The sequence below is a fragment of the Xiphophorus couchianus genome, chromosome 9 (assembly GCF_001444195.1).
Source record: "Xiphophorus couchianus chromosome 9, X_couchianus-1.0, whole genome shotgun sequence".
NCBI lineage: Eukaryota > Metazoa > Chordata > Actinopteri > Cyprinodontiformes > Poeciliidae > Xiphophorus > Xiphophorus couchianus.
The window spans coordinates 6,260,144-6,277,797 of NC_040236.1; the positions used below are offsets into that span (position 1 = coordinate 6,260,144).

A 17,654-nucleotide genomic window follows, 5' to 3' on the forward strand; every position below is an offset into this window, starting at 1 on the left:
CGCTTGGACCATTTTTTTCTAACATGGAATGCAACATTACAGTCAACAGCATAGATATTTTACGTGTTCTAACAAAAACACATCTGATTCAGTAAATGAAACCCTTAGCTTGTTATATTACAAGTTCCTTATTTGCAAATGTTTGCTCTTATGACGTTTTCTACCAGAAATGGCAATCCAAGTTTGAGTCACCAACTCGAGTCACTTCTGTGTCACAAAACCTGAAGACTTCAGACATGACTTAGTCTTGAAACTTGAGTTGGGTTTCTCATGTGAGACTCAAGTCTTTTTAACAGTTTTTACCTCATTTGATGAAGCATGAAAGGAAGCTGATATGTGAGTTCAGTTTGAAGACTGAGAGTGAATGTGTTGCTTTCGCCTGCTCAACTCTGCCCTCTCAACTGGTGTCTACTTTCAAACGTTTGCATACCTCATTAGCAACGCTGGTCCAACAAATCCTTGTGAAACTAGTTATAGAGAAAAGGAAAACTGTTTCATGAAAGGCACATTTCCAAAAGATATTTTTAATATCTTATTTTGTTTGTAGTGGTCATGGTTAACAGCTCCTTAATTTTGACAAAGACCAAATGAAATGATTTATCAACTTGGGTCAAGGCTAAATAAAGATATATCAGCATGTAAAGGAAGCTAGAATGAGTTAATTAAAACCTGGACACATCCCACAAAGTACCAAATAAATAAATTAAACGTAACAATCTAAATAAAATTAGATCCCCAAAGATAAACTAGAATGTTAAACAGTAAACTCCCAGGGAGGTTCCAGAATCAGAACGAAATCTACAAATTTTGGATCTGAACCAAACAGAACATCAGGTAACTCTAGGATTGTGCAGTTTGAAGCAGGTTGATGGTCAGCTGATACCTCTTTGACCGGCAGAACTGCTACAGTATAAGTTAATTTAGGATTTGTTATGTAGGGGAGCTCTGCCCTTTAGCTTGGGTGGTGTGAATTTATGAAGCAAGCAGTGACTGGCAAGATATTTTTCAAAGTTTTGAATGTCTTTCACGTCAAAGCAAGAGATGAGCAGAAGAAATGTGGAAATATATTTTTGTACTAATTTAATAAAAAAAAAAAAAAACAACAAACTTCAATTTGGTTTTTACTTTGCACTGAAGTTCTGACTCCTGCAAATATTCTTTATTCTTGACACTTTTATTTGGTATTTTTCTAGTATCTTTCTAGTCCTAAAGATATATTAAATAAATGGTGCACATTAGCCTGGTCATGCAGTAAATATTTTACTTAACCCTAAGGACTCTTATCAGATCTTAGGAAAGGTATCATCATAAACAAAAACTTTAAATTCCTTCAAAATGTTTGGTCTGACAGTATCTAAAAAAGCGACTGTGAGTACACCATCATCACAAAAGTGGTTCTACTCCTGGTAAATTGGCCAGGAAGCATGCAATTGGCATACAATTAGGCAATACAGAATATATACAGTATATTTACAAGTTCAAGTAAAAATAAATCATGAATTTGGAATTTAAAAAATGACTGCACGAGTGTGCAATGCTTTGTTAAATCCCCCTTTTGATTTCATTTCAGGATTCTTTCTTCTTGTTTTCACATTTGACATCAATTATGTCAAATTTGGTGAACCTAAAACCAGACCTTTTCAACTAAATCAAGACAAACATTAGTAGATTCTAGCTATAAGTGAAACATTTAATAGAAAAAGTGAAAATATGTTTTCTAAAACAAATTTTAAATAGGAAAAGTGCTTGTTTTTTTTTATCTGATTTTGAGCTGGGCTAATTCTGACATGATGCAATAGCCAGCAATTTATTTTTAACTGCAAATAAACCTATTTATGATCTGTCACCATGTACAGTAGATATTATATGACACACTCTGGCCATCTGTAATTACTAGCATGCATTACAGCAGCGGCTTTGTGTTAAAAGTAACAAGAGAACTGCATGACCCCAAGACAAAATGTTACTGCTTCTAAATTCCTTCAACTCTCATCAGTCCAGATATCTTCTGCCATCAAGTGGTACCGATGTCAAAGTGCAGCTGACTTTTGTTCAAAACCTGTCAGAATAATTTAGTTTATATTTAAATTATATGAATTGTTTCTTTAATTTGAAAAAAATAATTTAAAAATTCTTTATTGCCAAATTTTCTATTAGTTGTTAGTTTTTAGACTAAAATCAACATTAATCAATGCGTCACATATAAAGGATTAGAAAAGCTGTTTTAAACAGTAAAATTGCATAAAAGAAGAGTTCACAGGTGCAGATTTAGCTTAGATTTAGCTGCATATGCAAAGCCTTCACTCAACTTTTACACACTTACCATGAAAGATTCCCATTTTATAATATACATAATAATAATATACAATGGCATAGTTATTATACAATAGAGTAGTATAGTTTAGAGCCATCAAAGCTGTAGGAATGGGTTACAGAGTATTAACAAGCTGTAGAAATTACATTGTTTTAAAATATGTGTTACTCTGCAATATAAATGCTTCTTATTTTGCTGTAAAAACTGATTTAAACAAAGCAAATGAACTCCCAGTGCGTCTCAGAGCAAATTGTTAACAAAGGCTTTGAAATACAATCCTTTGATGAAGAGTTGTGTTCATGCTGCATGTCACTAGTGAACTGGAACACTCTGGATAGTGAGGAAAGGGGGTCTTGCGTGCGTCTATTTAAAAGTCAGTCAGAGAACACCCTGGGATGGCTTATGTAACACATTTATTTACAAGCTGGTTCTGTCTCTCTCTCACTCTCACTCTCACATATTCTCAGCTGGCGTCACACAGCAACTGTTTTCCATGATAGGAATTTGGTTAATGCTGACCTGAAGTAGAAACACGGAGAGCAGAATGAATCTTATCACGAAAGCTAAAATGTGCTAGAACAAGCTGTCATCAACCAGTGGTGACAAATAAACATTTGCCCCATGTAGGAAGCAGCAGGGGGAGCTGTGGAGATTATATTCAGTCTTCCAGGCGAATTCTCACCACATGTTCATTGTTACCCTAAAATAGTGGAGGAAATGCTTAGATTGTCCAACCTTAACAAAGAATTGAGCAAAATATGGTCAGACTTAAAAAAGACGTTTACATTGATTAATCAATGACTTCCTAATTCCATTTGTATTCTCAACACAGTTACATGAAACTGTTTTCAGCAACGACAAGGCACCGCGGGGCGAGAGGGTCAATATGTCGGTATGGTGAATTCTCCGAAGGCAGAGATGCCGCTTGGGAAGGGATACCCTGGTAGGGTTGGGGGGCCCAATGGGGACGAGGGGCCCTAGAAGATGCTAAAAATGAGAGATCTGTCACTAAGCTGCCATCAGTGCTCGTAAAGTTTCTAATTTATTACAAATAAATTTTCTTTTATTTGGACAAGCAAGTTAAGGCCACTTTCTTTTCAGAGTAATCAGAGCTACATAAAATCCAAGCAAATATTTATGTTGTGCAAGATCAATCCAAATATCACCAATTGTTTTCGAATTCAAACTATGTGAAAAATCTGGGTGAGTTCCCAAGTAAGAGATCACTCTAAATGTAAAACACACACTTTGACATTTCAGCTCTTACCTCTTACCTCTTACCTCTTACCAAGCTACTTTATTTCTAAATGTAGACTCAAAACAGCAACTAATTGTGCAGTAGCACATGTTTGTTGCTTGTGACATACTGTATTGTTGTAACTCCGGGCTAATGCCACCAGTGGAACACTGGATGAATGGAAAACCTGTGACCCAACAATAAGCATTGTGTGTTGTCTTTGTCTTCCTGCTCAGTAACTCTATATGCAGTAAGAGTAGCTCAGCAACATCAGTCTCATTCCTGAACAGTTTTCCTTTCCTGACAGACTCTCATCTTACAGCAGAACTTTTTCCTAACCATGGGGATTTCAGTGAGTCCCTGACAGAGTACAGTTAAACCTCTTGCTGAAACCAATGGCAGACCAATCAGCTACCACTTTCCTTCTTCTGTGATTGGTCTCTGTAATGAAGAAATTTGAAGCATGATAAGCATTAAAACCTCATATAAAATGGGTTCTTCATGTTGTAATATATTATGAGACTCCAAAATATTAAACAATAGTGCAGTAATTTGTATTAATCAAGCTCATTGCATCTCTTTCAGTGAAATACAAATGACCAAATACTTTAAATACAAAGTGAAAAAATTAAATTTTACTAGCAAAATATGTGGTTTTACTTTGTGGGTTTACAAAAATTGTTGCAAATCTGAAATGACATTGGATGTGAACTTTTGAAACTTTACAAAAAGTATTACACCTTTTCCTGTAAATAATGGCATAATGTACAAAGCTACATAACATATATTGAAAAAGCTTACACCTACAAAACTGGAGGGAACTACCTGTTAGCTACAAGGTTCTTTGCTTGTACACAAAACCTTGTGAGGCATTGCCCAACATCACGGTGTAAAATCCCAGTAACAGCTGTCAAAGGTGACAACATATCTAAAGTTTGGCTGACACATTTTTTCAGTGTTCAACAATTCATGAATTAAATTCAGTAAAAAAAAACAAAACATATAAATTAGTAAAGGATAGTTAATTTATTCAGCCATGTTCTGTCTCTGTGGGCATCTTTTGATGGTGGATTCAAATGTAGTCATAGATGAGGCATGCAAATCCTTAGTAATGTTAATATTTTGGAGTGGCCCAGCCAGAGTCTCAATTTGAATCTGATCATTTGCAAAGGGAGCTGAAGATTAGGGTCACTGGCATCAAGGCCTACTGAACCACTACATCTGATCAAATTGTAGACCTGCATTTTCAAAGTTCTAGAAAGGATTCTTAACCACCAATAAAACAACACTAATGTCTAAGCTTTACAATTCGGTTTTTGTCTTCATTACTCTGCGTAGACTGCTCATATGAAATCTGCTCCCACTGTTTTAAATTGTCCAAGTGCTAATTCAGCATAATGATCAGCACTTGGTCAAAATAATACAGTTGGCGTAGTGCTTCTGGATTTATATAAAGGCATTTGACATATAAACCATGATTGTTTATCAGTTCACTTTCAATTCGATTCAGTTTGTTCAAACATGACCAATTCACAATACCTGCTAGCCTACTTTACAATGGAAAAAATCAGTTGAATCATACAGACACATTTTGAGTCAATTACATACATTCCAAATTGGCGGTCAAGTTCAGTTTATTATACAAATTAGTTCAAGCTTTCTATCTAAGAAATCCTGACAGATTTCATTCAGTCACTGACTTGAATAATTCTCTCCTGAAAGAGCATGTTGCGACCATGAGTAGTCATTTGCACAGCGCTGTTGACTTTGCGGCAATCCCTTATACTGAGCATGCACATGGTGAGAAAGGAAAGGAAAACTCCCCTTAAACAGGAAGAAACTAATCTGAATAACTGAATTCAAATCAGCAAGAGTCACTGGAATTTCCTAATAGTCTCTTGGGACATTAATAACTAGGGATTCATTCCTCACTTAACAAAACATGTGTCTTCATAGGTACTCCCCAGTATTCTCTTTTACTCTCACCTTAGTTGCTAAACAGGCACCAAGGATGCAAGTGTTCACCATGACAGCTGCCAGACTGTCTGAACTGGGAACAGTGCGAGAGACAGAGTATAGGTCAGGTTTTTTCCGGTGCTGACAGATGGGGCCCAGCATATAGGCGCCAGCGCTTTGTCAGCCAGCCAGGTTCAGATAGAGCTGTGCTGAGATGTGGAAAATTATGAGCTCAGTCTATGGATTCAGACACGCCTTGCATATGAACTTGTCAGTTCTTCCTCTTTAACTCTTGGGAAAAGCACATGTGCTGTTAGTTCCATCTTCCACAATACTTTTCTGCTCCATAAACACCACTGGGGTGACACAGGGATGCCCTGCTTCCTTGTTTTCATCCAATGGCTTCCCATACTTCACATTGCATTCATGCCTTTAATGCTTAAAATTAAAATATATTTTAAAACACTTTAAACTTATAAGCACGTGTTTTATTAAAACATAGATAAAAATAGTACATGAAGGATTCACAATACACTCTTATAGTTTGAAATATGCAGCTGAAGATGCATCAATATTGTTTTGCAGTGCTGACGCATACAGTGAGTTGAGCCAGTCAATGATGTAAACACACTGGCATTCACTTTGGTTCCTAATGCATATGTGATTCATTGAAGTCCAAAGTGTCATGCAGACAAACACTTGGTTCATTTTGTCTTGCTTTCATAAAGGTTTCCACTAAAGAATTTATTTTCCACAATAGTTTTTAATTAGTTACATCTTAAATCTGTAAAAGGAGGGACAGCTGCAAAGTTAAAGACTTGAGTGCTTGAGAAGTTGACTGAGTTGATTAAATGCACTATTTGGGATTCAAAAAGAATTGTTGAATTTGAATTAAACTGAACTGGATAGTGTCCTTATTTGAAGTAGAAAGCAGGGGAGCCTACTCCACATACAAAAAAAAAAAAACATCAAACAGAAAACTTGTTTAAGCCAAACTGATATAAATGTTGTTGTTTTTAATTTGGTGGTTTTGCACACCCCCTTTCCAATATAGCCCTGGTGAATTACCCACATGGCCCATATCAAAAAATGTAATTTGTTAGGAGTTGTTGATGAACTGCATTAGATTGTCTCCAATATTTTAGACCAGCATGAATTTTATTTAGTTTATTTTTGTACAACTGGACATGAATTGGACCAGTTTTTCTTGTCAAAGAGCCTTGACACAATGTTTCATATGAATTGGCGCTGTAAATAAAATTAACTAAATACAATTAAACAACACACTGACACAGCTGGTGCTACTCTCAATTATCTCCCTGGGGATTGTCTGTTCTTTTTATATAGGCAGGACATTTTTATTTGTTTGCTTTACTTCTTATATGGCGTCATGTTTCAGGCCCAGATTCCTGGGATTCTGACACCTGTCTGAAGGGCTTTTCAAGTAGCTCAAATGTCACATAGCTAGCCCACCTACCTAAGCTCCCCTATCAATCCCCAGCTGCACACCCGAGCTCAGAGCTCTTATCACTGGCCACTCAGCTTCTGACGTCCACAGAGGGCTGCTCTTTCATTTAGGGAAGAGCCACCTGCTATTCTTATAACTCAGCTTTGTCGTGCGGCATTTCAGGGATAGATTCATAACCTCCATCCACATCCCTTCTTCTGCCTCCACAATGGCTCTTCTTGCAGTTTCCTTCATATGAAGCAGAACCAGTAGATTTAGGTAGTTGTGAGCACTTCAACACCAATCATGAGCTCCACCCTGGTTAACTCTTTAGCCAAAGTGTATGATCCCAATCCTCTTCATGGTCAGAAGCTTTCTGCGAGGAAGTTCTCCCTGAATGGATCAGACCGATTCCAAGCTTCACCCTCCTCCTTTTCTCACCACGATGCAACTCTACGCTGCATGGAGAGCAGGATCGACTCCCTCAGCTCCCAGATGGAGCACCTGCTCATCATGCAGCAGACCGTCCTGACCCGGCTGGATGGCCTGTCCCAGGAAGTGAGAGGCATGGGTCGGGATGTGGCCTCGTTCCACGAAGGGAGACGTGGCTCGGGGATCGAGGCGGTTTGCAGGGAGCTGCGAGGGGCTGTGGAGTGTATAGAGAGTCAGGGGCGACGGCTGGAAGGGGTGGAGAAGCTGGTGGAGGGAACTCAGCAGGTGATCTGCTTCATTGGGGAGGTGGTAAAGAGCTCCAAGCTGGTGGAGCTTTTATTCAAACAGCCTGGAAACAAAACCAGCAGGAAGGTGAGAAAATGAATAAAGATTTCTAGGTACTGTGGAGGGAATCAGTATGACACAAATACTTAAACTTAAAATATGGTTAAAATCAGATCCTGAATGCCTTTAAGTTGTTTTTCTGGTCTTAACTCTTTATTGCTTCAACTGTTCTGCTCCTGAACATGTTGTTCTCAGTAATGAAAAGTAGTTTTCCTTTGTGCAGAGATTGCGGGGTTTTTTTTTACTGCTTAGGTGTAGCTGATTGGAGTCAAACTTGTTATCACACCCAGACACTCATGTTTTTATAATCAGCGATTGGGCTCTCAAGTGTAACTGGAAGCAATCACTGCCAAACCTGTCTGGTCTCTTCTGACTAGGTGATAGTAATGCAGTGACAGATCAAATGATTGTGGTGTGCTGGAACAGAATGTACCAGAATGTGTGTTGTCCTGTAGAGGTGAAACAATAAGAACCCTACAAGATATTAACTATGTTTATGCTCATGTGTGTTGTTCAGGGGCTCCTTCTGGTACATCGAACTCATTTCTAGGCACAATACAGCACATATGATGCTTCTGAAAGTTTACATTTTCTATTCCAGAAATACAATTGAGAAACCAGGTTGTTGTGGCATGCTTTTTGCTGCAGAATATGTGACCTTTCCTCTTAAACGGGGAGACATCCACTGAGCAGAATATGAACTTTGAGTTATGAGGCACCACAGCAACAAAACAAACACTCTGTCTTGGTATCCCGCTGTTACGCAAACAGAAACATGCACCTTTACTATTTGTAACTTGTTGACATTATAAATATTATCTTCCTTTCATTAACCTTTGTAGCTTACTCACATGAAAGTGACACATGTTTTACAGTATGCTACTTCTCCTCCTTTTTTCCCCAAATAAAGGCAAAAGATGACAAGGACAAAGCCAAACAGAGTGTGAAGGGTGGGAAAGCCCAGAAGAAAAGGAAACCTCAGGATTCATCAGGTAAAGTTAAACTTGATGTAACTCCTGACCACAGAATTCTTTAATATTTATGCAAAAAAAAAAATACTGTTAGATAATCAGCTGGAAGGCAGATAAAGTGGGTGGATATCTAGTCTAGGATTTAAAAAAATAATAATAATAATGAAAGTGAAACTACAAAAGCTACTGACAAGTATTAATAAGTACAGAAAATTTAAATTGTATTTAATGAGACCGGCAGAATCCTCCTCACACTTTCCAGAAACATCTTAATGGTGTTGTAAACGATCTCACTACTCATCCACAAAGAGGATACACTGGTTAAAATACTTTTAATGTAAAATCCTTTTAAATTATGCTATTTAAATGGTATTTTTGTATGTTTTTATCTATATTTGGGGTCATTTCAATTTAAATTTTATTTAAATTTGCTAATTAAATTTAATGATGACATAATAATCTTTGCAAGCTAACTAAATGAAATGTATATTTTTTTGTTATGGAAAAAATATACATTTCATTTAGGAATTTAGGAAATTAGGAAAAATGTTAATAAGCTCTGTAAGCTCAAATTATTCTTAGTCTCCGATATTTTCATTGGCATCTGAGGACAATAACACGAATGGCTAGGTAAAACCTATTATTCTTCATGTATTTCTTTAACAAAGATCAATAATCAGATCTTAATATAGGGTTCTCTTAAATAGAGGAAAACATAATTTCAGAATGTACATTTTGAGACCTTTTCACTTATTTTCAGTTTTATGCCAAAATTCAGCATGCATATTTAGAAAATGAAAATAAAATAAAAACAACTGAGAAAACAATTTGAACACAAGTGGAAAATCTGCTGGTAGACAATTCTTGTTAAGTCAGATTTTTACTAGAAACCACAAATAAACTGTTTTCTAGTAATAAACAAACTATTTTTAACAGGAAACTGTTTTTAACCGTGGGATACATGCTAGAAACTCCTCACAATATCAAAAGCTTAGAGCAAAATTTTTGCGTGGTCAAAATTTTTTTAAATGGAATAAAGTAAACAATGCTTACATTTCTTTTTTGTCTTCTGAGACACTACATTGGATTGAATTTTTTTTTTTTGCATGCTATCATTTGACAGAACGTGATGATGACTTTTTACATGCCCAGTAACGCTGTCCTGAAAGAGAAATATATACACTTGGAAGATAAATTATTTGAAATCATATTTAGTTCTTCCTAAAATATCAGCCAATAGAAAAAAAATCTAAAAACTGTGCATTCCTAGTGACTGTGAGCAAAAATAGTGAAATAGTACAGCTAATACGTTTAGGCTCTATCTAGAGTAAATTCTATTGCCTAAAATAATTTTAGGACTATAGGTGAAAAACCAATTTTATTTGTCTGTGATATAAACTCAACATAACATAATGGCTTTTCTTTTTGGTCGTTGTTTCTACTTTAGATGCTTCCACTCTTAGTGAGTCAGCCCTGAAAGAGCAAGTTGAAAAGCTCAACAGGGAGAACACAGATCATTCCCATATAAACGCAGAAGCCAACTTCCAGAGTCAGGAAGATCCAGGAAGTGGGGGAAAAAGAAAAGAGGAGCCAACAAAGCTGATTCTTAGTCGGTCACACGCTCCTTCAAGCCAAACTGTGGAGGAAAACAAGAATGAGGATGATGAGGGGGATGTCTTTGATGAGACAGATGCAGAGAAAGAGGAGCAACAGACAGAGGATAACAATGAAGAAAAAGGCAGGAAATTGGAGGATGACATAAAGAAAAGACTTAAAAGAGAAACAGAGGAATCATCAGAAAATATTATTTTAGACATGAGCAAGACGTCCCAGGAAAGGTACTCCTATTCACCTGTTTTCGCTGTTGCTGAATCTTAATTCTTTCATACAGAAGGAAGTAAACAAGAAACACTAAAGTAAAAAAATAAAATGAAATTTGACAGCATTCTTTGTTTTTCTTTCCTAAGCTCTGAAGACAATGGAGATGGAGCCACAGCAGGCAAACGTCGTGTCACAGAAGAGGACCTGGTTAAAGAAGACCTGAAGAAGAGCAGAGTAGAAAACAGCTCAGTGGAAAATGCTGACAGCCACGCAGTGGAGGGCTCAAAGTCTGATGAAGCAAAGGCAGAAGCTAAAGAAGGTGGAGAGTCTACAGTACAGGATTTTGTCCTTGGTGAGACTTTAGAGGACATGTAGGGACTTACATAAAAGGACACAGTGAGAACAAGTGAAATCTCTGATTTAAAAAAAAACACATTCCAGATAATAATATTATTCCTATTTCAATTTGATTTGATTTCATAAGATTATATCAGATCAGAAAGGACTCTATAAAGCTCTGTGCAGACATTTTCAGTTTACTCAGAATGCATGTTGTCAAGGGGGCAAGAACAAATAACCACCACACATTTAAGAGGTATTTTAATAAAACATTTTTGAAAACTCACAATAGACTACCACATAAGCCCAACTTGTGTTAGGCTCACAGGAATCCCTATAAAGTACACAGCTTATTGTGATTGTAATATGAAACAGTTTTGCTGTAGGCTACATTGAATCAAATGAATTTTCTCTATTTGCTTCAGTTCAGTTTTTTTGATGCCTAAATGTTACTTAAGAGACATGAGAAAATCTCAATTTGGAAAGCGCTTGCCTGACTTCTCTGCCTGTGGTTTCTATTCCACAAAGACACACCTTGTCATTTTAGTTTGCGACATTTCACTTGACATTCCTGAGGTTTTTGAAGCAGATTTCATGCCATAGAGCAGTGCCTGCTTGAGCCTCCAGAAGACATCAGTTATGCAGCTTATAGGGCAGATAATGAGTCACATGCATGCTGCTATTTTCATCCATGTTTCTAGGCACTAAGGCCTCTTCCTCGTCTCTGCTCTATCTTTGGCATTCATTACAAAATGACTTCCATATTCATTATTCATCTTGTGTTTCTTTTTTTGTCCCCTTTGGGTTTTTTTCCCAGATGCAGGCCCTCCTCCAACCGCTCCTTTTGATCACCGCATCGTGACTCCCAAACCTCATCAGATAGCCACCTATTACACTATAAACAGGGATGAAGTTCTGGGCGGGTGAGTGACAAGCACAAAACCGCCAGCTCTCATTAACAAAGAATAATTCTTTAGTTATTTTCACTCTACTCAGGCATTTAGATGCTTTAATCTTCTGTAATGAAATAATAGCAGGTTTAACAGCATGCGAAGAGTTTTTATGAAGACATATGTGCTGCCCTCTAAAGGGCATGTATCCCCATGAGGGAACACATGCAAAATCGCATACCTTGTAATGAACTGGTTATAAATCCAATCTCTTAAAGTGAAGATGACTTCTCTGCAAAACAAGGTGTGTCTACAATTTCTGCTTGATTTATTCAGACATAAACCCAGTTTTAAAGCGATAGATGCAATGTATGTGTATGGATTAGAGAGGCACCAGATGAGCAATTAAATTTAAAATGCTTTATTTTGTGTATTAAACCAAAAAAACAGTCCAGCGATAAATATCTTTTTGAGAACTTTGGAAAGAAACATTTGGGATGACATTACACACATATTGTAGTTAAATCAAATTGTCCACTTTTGATGCCAGCTATTCTGTGTCCATCTATTAATGTATTTGACTCATTTTGTTTCCTTTTATTAGGGGACGTTTTGGACAAGTCTACAAGTGCCTGGAGAATTCATCTGGACTGACACTGGCTGCCAAAATCATCAAAGCAAAGAGCCAGAAAGAAAAGGTGCAGAAATGAACAGCCTGTTAATGTTGAATATAGTACAGAATATACAGTCAGTCATTGTATGTGACTCTGTGCGGCGTCTTTAATAGTGAGTATGTCTAGGAGTTGTTTTAATAGAATACAAAGTAATAAACTACAGAATATTTATAGAAATGCCTCCCCGTATTTAGAATATTTAACTTTTTATCATCTAAAATTGAGCAAAGCCACAATGGCTGTGTGGCCATGCTTGCTGCTCAGATTAAATGTCTGAAAGTATGAAATTTGATCATTTTATTTTCAAAATCTGGATAAAAATTAAAAAGAAAATAGAATGTGAAAAAATACTTTCCAAAAATTGCAGCATATTAAATCTGAGTATCTGAGTGACATTTTGAAATCCATTTTGAAATCCAATTTCGCAACAGATAGTGGAGTGACTTAGCTATTCAAAGGTGTAAGAATTCCTGCATTACCTGTTCATCTGCCTATCTGTGAACAGATACAATATGATTCAGTGCAAAGAATTCACACAACTCGCTTGTTTTTTCCAAAGAGCAGGATGAAAAACAACTGTTTACTTTGTAGTAAGCATAATTTAATTAGACAATGACTCTAGCTGTTGGAGAGTTCCCATATTATATCTAGTTAATGAAACTGATAATAGTAACAATATTCTCTTTTTTGGTCCAAACTATTTGTAGATGGAGCTTATAGACGTTTAGCGTTCGTTAAAGCAAAGTGGATATCTGTTAGGTTCATTGTGTGATTAAAGTTGCTAAAAGTTAAAAATTTGAGTTAAATGTCATGAGGCTTTTCTCTCTAATTAGCATAAAGTTTTTTGGATTTATGATATTCAATGTCATAAAAATTATTTTAATTTCAAAAGCCACATAGGACTTCACTGAAATTGTGATTCCCAAATGGATATTCCCTTGTGTTAGTGACCATTTTATGTCTTCCTCTCTGGAAATAAAAAGATGATTTATTATATTATGGAACGTCAGAAATATTTTTTTAATGCTGATTTTAATCCCTTCAGTTAGCTCTATTTTGCTATACATACTTTGAATTCAACATTTGCTGCTTTTCTTAAGCCAAACACAATTCAAAAAATACATTTGAAAATGTGTATTTGTTTTGTTTTACTTCTGTTTCAATGCCACATGGAGATATTCTGCTGTAAGGTTATTTAAATTGAGCAGCACCGTCAAGTTTAATATCTTAAGATATTGTGCACCAAATTTTTCAAGCTTTTAACCAATTCATGGAAAAAAGGGCTTTAATAATTAAACATATTTCTACCTAATAGAGGTAACAGGGCCAGATATCCAACATTCCAGAACACATTTCTATAATGTGCTTGTAGATATGGCAGCATAAGTACAGGATGACATTACCTTCTGAAGCTACCAGTAAACCGCTATGAATATAACTTTTATTCTAATGACAGAAAGATGACTGGTTTTTGAATGTTTGTCTCTCAGGAGGTGGTAAGGAACGAGATCCAGGTGATGAACCAGCTGAACCATGCCAACCTGATTCAACTCTATGCTGCTTTTGAGTCGCGGAATGACATCATCCTGGTTATGGAATAGTAAGTCTTTTTTGAGTGCAATTAATGGAACAGAGTGTCCAGCTCCCCATGGCTGTAACTATGTTTGTTTCTCCATGCTGCAGTGTGGAAGGAGGAGAGCTGTTTGATCGCATCATCGATGAGAACTACAACCTAACCGAGTTAGACACTGTGTTGTTCATCCGTCAGATCTGTGAAGGGCTGAAGTACATGCACAAAAATTATATCCTGCATCTTGATCTCAAGGTAAACTTGCTTAGGATTTTGTATTCCAGTAACATACTTATCTACTGCTTGCTTTTTATGCTGTAAAAACTGTTCTTTCCAGCCAGAAAACATTCTTTGTGTCAGCAGAGCTACAAACAAGATCAAAATTATTGACTTTGGCCTGGCAAGGAGGTAAGAAATAGAAAGCTGTCAATCTGTTGTAAGTTTTATTCAATGTTTGCAGAGCTTAAATGTTTGTTTCCAAAAGGTATAAACCCAGGGAGAAGCTAAGGGTCAATTTTGGAACTCCTGAATTCCTCGCTCCTGAAGTCATCAATTATGAGTTTGTTTCATTCCCAACGGACATGTGGAGTCTTGGAGTAATCACATACATGCTGTAAGTCAGAAATGCTCAGTCATCTGCACTTACAGCTTGCTACATCACAGACTGACCTACAGGAAAAAAATATTCCAGGCAGAAAATTGAGGAAATTGCAGCACTGCAAGATGCCATGTCCCAAACCTCTGTGTCCTGTCTGTCCAGGCTCAGTGGCTTGTCTCCGTTTCTGGGGGACGACGACAATGAGACACTCAACAACATTCTGGCCTGTCAGTGGAACTTCGAGGAGGAGGAGTTTGGAGACATTTCTGAAGAGGCCAAAGATTTTATCACCCGTCTGCTGGTGAAAAGCAAGAGCTGGAGGATGAGCGCGACAGAGTCCCTCAGACATGGCTGGCTGTCCGACCGAAATTTGCACTATCGACTACATCAGAAGGTAAAAAACTCCCTCTGTTGACAGGCTATAGTCAATTAGTTCTTTTGTATGTGTGTGATCATTTTTAGATTAGTTATGGAGGTGGAAATTTATCGAGGTAATGAATGGTGTATAAGAAATTGGTGTTTAGGGCAGTTCCATTTTTCTAGTGCTTTGGAACAGATTGAGCTTCAAGGTGACCATTTTAGAGCATGGACTTCAGATGAACAACTTGTACCATATATCTAGCCTGGTGGAACATGCTATTACAGTGTTGCATGGCATCATGCTTGCTTTTATTGTTTTGTATACATCTTTAGTGTAGTTATAGAAAAACATGTAAAGAATTCGACATGTGAATGCAAACTTTGAAACAGAATTCAACTGAAATTTGATGATTACATTGTGGATTTTCTGTTTGCAGAAAAACAAGTGTCACTCCTCACATGCTCCACCCCCAGAGAGCTAAGCAGGTGAGAATACTCCCTCGGACATCATTTAGATATTTTCTTTTTATAAAATGCAAATTACAGTTTATAAACTCTTTCTTACCCTGCTTTTTTTTTTTAGTTTCGCTTTCAGAAACAACCAGGCCCTTGGTTTGCCTTGTCACACTGTATGGCCCTGGGGCCCATCACTGGACCAATACTGCTGCACCTGAATAGCCACTGGATTATTACTCTCTGCCTCACATTTGTACCTTTGCGTAGCTGCACACTATTTAGGTCTGAACCTTTAAAGCTGCCCGTACTGTATACTTGCAAAGTTATTCAAAGAACTTTGCCTGAAGTTTGCCTGAGGATTTTTTCTTATTAAGTACTGTTACTGCCAAAGTAAAACCCTGCAAGATGTGTCACTTTGATACCTACCATGTGCCTATGAAAAACTGTTCTTTTAGCACATTTTAACAGATACATTGCTTTTCTTTTTTTTGCAAGCATTGGCGTGCTTCGCACACTTTTTCTCCCTTGTTCATCCAAGAGTTACCAAACAAATTTGAAAAAGTAATTTTCTTTTTATAAATCCATGTGTTTCTTTCTTTTATTTTATAAGTAGTATAATAATGTTATTTCTCTTCAAGGCAATTTGAAATGTAACTCCATTAATTTATATTGTGTATATATTGTGGTATGGCATAAAAGTCTCCTTAACATATGAGAAAATCTCAACTTTAATGCCCCAATAATATCAGTGTTGGTGTTTTTTGCTGTAGACTGCCTTTGCCTCAGTGTGCATTCATCCCACCTGCTTGTTTGGCTTTGGCAGTTTGGAGTACCCAGCTCACCTTCAATGAAGGCAAAATGAAATACATGTTACTACCTAAGACTTATACTTGTTTATGACTGAGGTGAAATTTTATGTTCATTTATTTACTGGTTCAGCACCAGATTGTACTTGAAGTGCAAATTCTTTCTTCAATATGTGATGTTTTTATTTCAGAGGACACAAACGTGGTTTCACGTAGTCATGCACATACATTTAAAGTATAATGTACAGCTCAGTGTGGCGGAGAAGCAAGACACTGAGTTGTTACATTATTTATTTTGAATTAAAAAGCTTTGTGTTTTGAATATGTGTTTATTTGAATTTATGATACCTTTTTCAAGACTTCTTGTGAAATGTTGTGATTTAAATACAGTAAATGTAGGAAATAAATGATACACACAAACACAGATTTTTGCAGAAATTTATTTACTTAATCTTTTGAAAAAAATCAAGACTTTGATGTTAATATTGCTCATCAAATGCAACTGGATTGTAAGTAAGTGTGACTTCCTTCATTAAAGTAGGAATGTATAATCTGTAACATTCAGATGTTCATAACAAATCAAAGTAGGAAAAATATTGCCAATACATGTAGATGTATTGAATCACAGGTGTCAAACTTGAGGTCTAGGGAAAAAATCTGGCCTGCCATAGCAGTTTCTGTGGTCTTTTAAAGTACCACATAAACAGAACTTTAAGATAACAGTTATGTGCTTAAATATAATTTTATCAGTCAAATCAAATCAGTTTTCATTTGTATAGGACCAAATTACATAAATGTAGAAATTTGTTAAAAATGGTAACATTTCAAGAAGTACTAATTGAACAGAAAAAGAATAAATTTTAATAGCTTGTTAACGGCTGTTAATATCAGTACATTCTGTCACAACCAGCCCCTGAAGGACATCAATGACTTTGATATGGCCCAAAGGGAAAATGAGTTTGACACCCTTGTATTAGGTTATTAATTTGATGTTGCTAGGTTTATATATGTTTCCATTTTTGCCCTACTGGAGTCTTATTTTACATGCAGTCACAGTTTTTGGAAAGTCCTAACAAATAGGACATATATATATATATATACACCCTAAACACCAGAGCAATAGAGGCCCAGATCTACCACACCAGACAAGACCCAAGGTGTAGGTTGTGCAAAGAGGCCCCTGAGACAGTCCAGCACATAACAGCAGGGTGCAAGATACTGGCAGGGAAAGCGTACATGGAACGACATAACCAAGTTGCAGGCATAGTGTACAGAAACATCTGTGCAGAATATGGACTGGAAACCCCGAGATCAAAGTGGGAAACACCCCCAAAGGTGACGGAGAACACCAGAGCTAAGATCCTGTGGGACTTCCAGATCCAGACAGACAAAATGGTAATGGCGAACCAACCAGACATTGTCGTAGTGGATAAACAAC

At 36.7% G+C, this 17,654-nt stretch overlaps 1 protein-coding gene across 3 annotated transcripts in view; it reads left to right on the plus strand.

The window, feature by feature from the left end:
• The window catches only part of mylk4b (myosin light chain kinase family, member 4b), a 30,139-nt gene extending 13,503 nt beyond the window's left edge, over window positions 1-16,636 (plus strand). For 2 of the 3 annotated variants that reach the window (XM_028028908.1, XM_028028910.1), the window contains 12 exons: window positions 8,642-8,723; window positions 10,150-10,540; window positions 10,670-10,875; window positions 11,680-11,785; window positions 12,357-12,450; window positions 13,917-14,026; window positions 14,110-14,251; window positions 14,334-14,404; window positions 14,481-14,609; window positions 14,757-14,988; window positions 15,392-15,440; window positions 15,538-16,636. In XM_028028908.1, the coding sequence (XP_027884709.1) occupies window positions 8,642-8,723; window positions 10,150-10,540; window positions 10,670-10,875; window positions 11,680-11,785; window positions 12,357-12,450; window positions 13,917-14,026; window positions 14,110-14,251; window positions 14,334-14,404; window positions 14,481-14,609; window positions 14,757-14,988; window positions 15,392-15,436 (1,608 nt within the window). In that variant the 3' untranslated portion in view covers window positions 15,437-15,440; window positions 15,538-16,636. Of the gene's footprint in view, window positions 1-6,918; window positions 7,759-8,641; window positions 8,724-10,149; window positions 10,541-10,669; window positions 10,876-11,679; window positions 11,786-12,356; window positions 12,451-13,916; window positions 14,027-14,109; window positions 14,252-14,333; window positions 14,405-14,480; window positions 14,610-14,756; window positions 14,989-15,391; window positions 15,441-15,537 lie in introns of those variants that run through there. The other variant, XM_028028907.1, reaches the window with a different exon arrangement.
• Window positions 16,637-17,654: the final 1,018 nt, after the last annotated feature.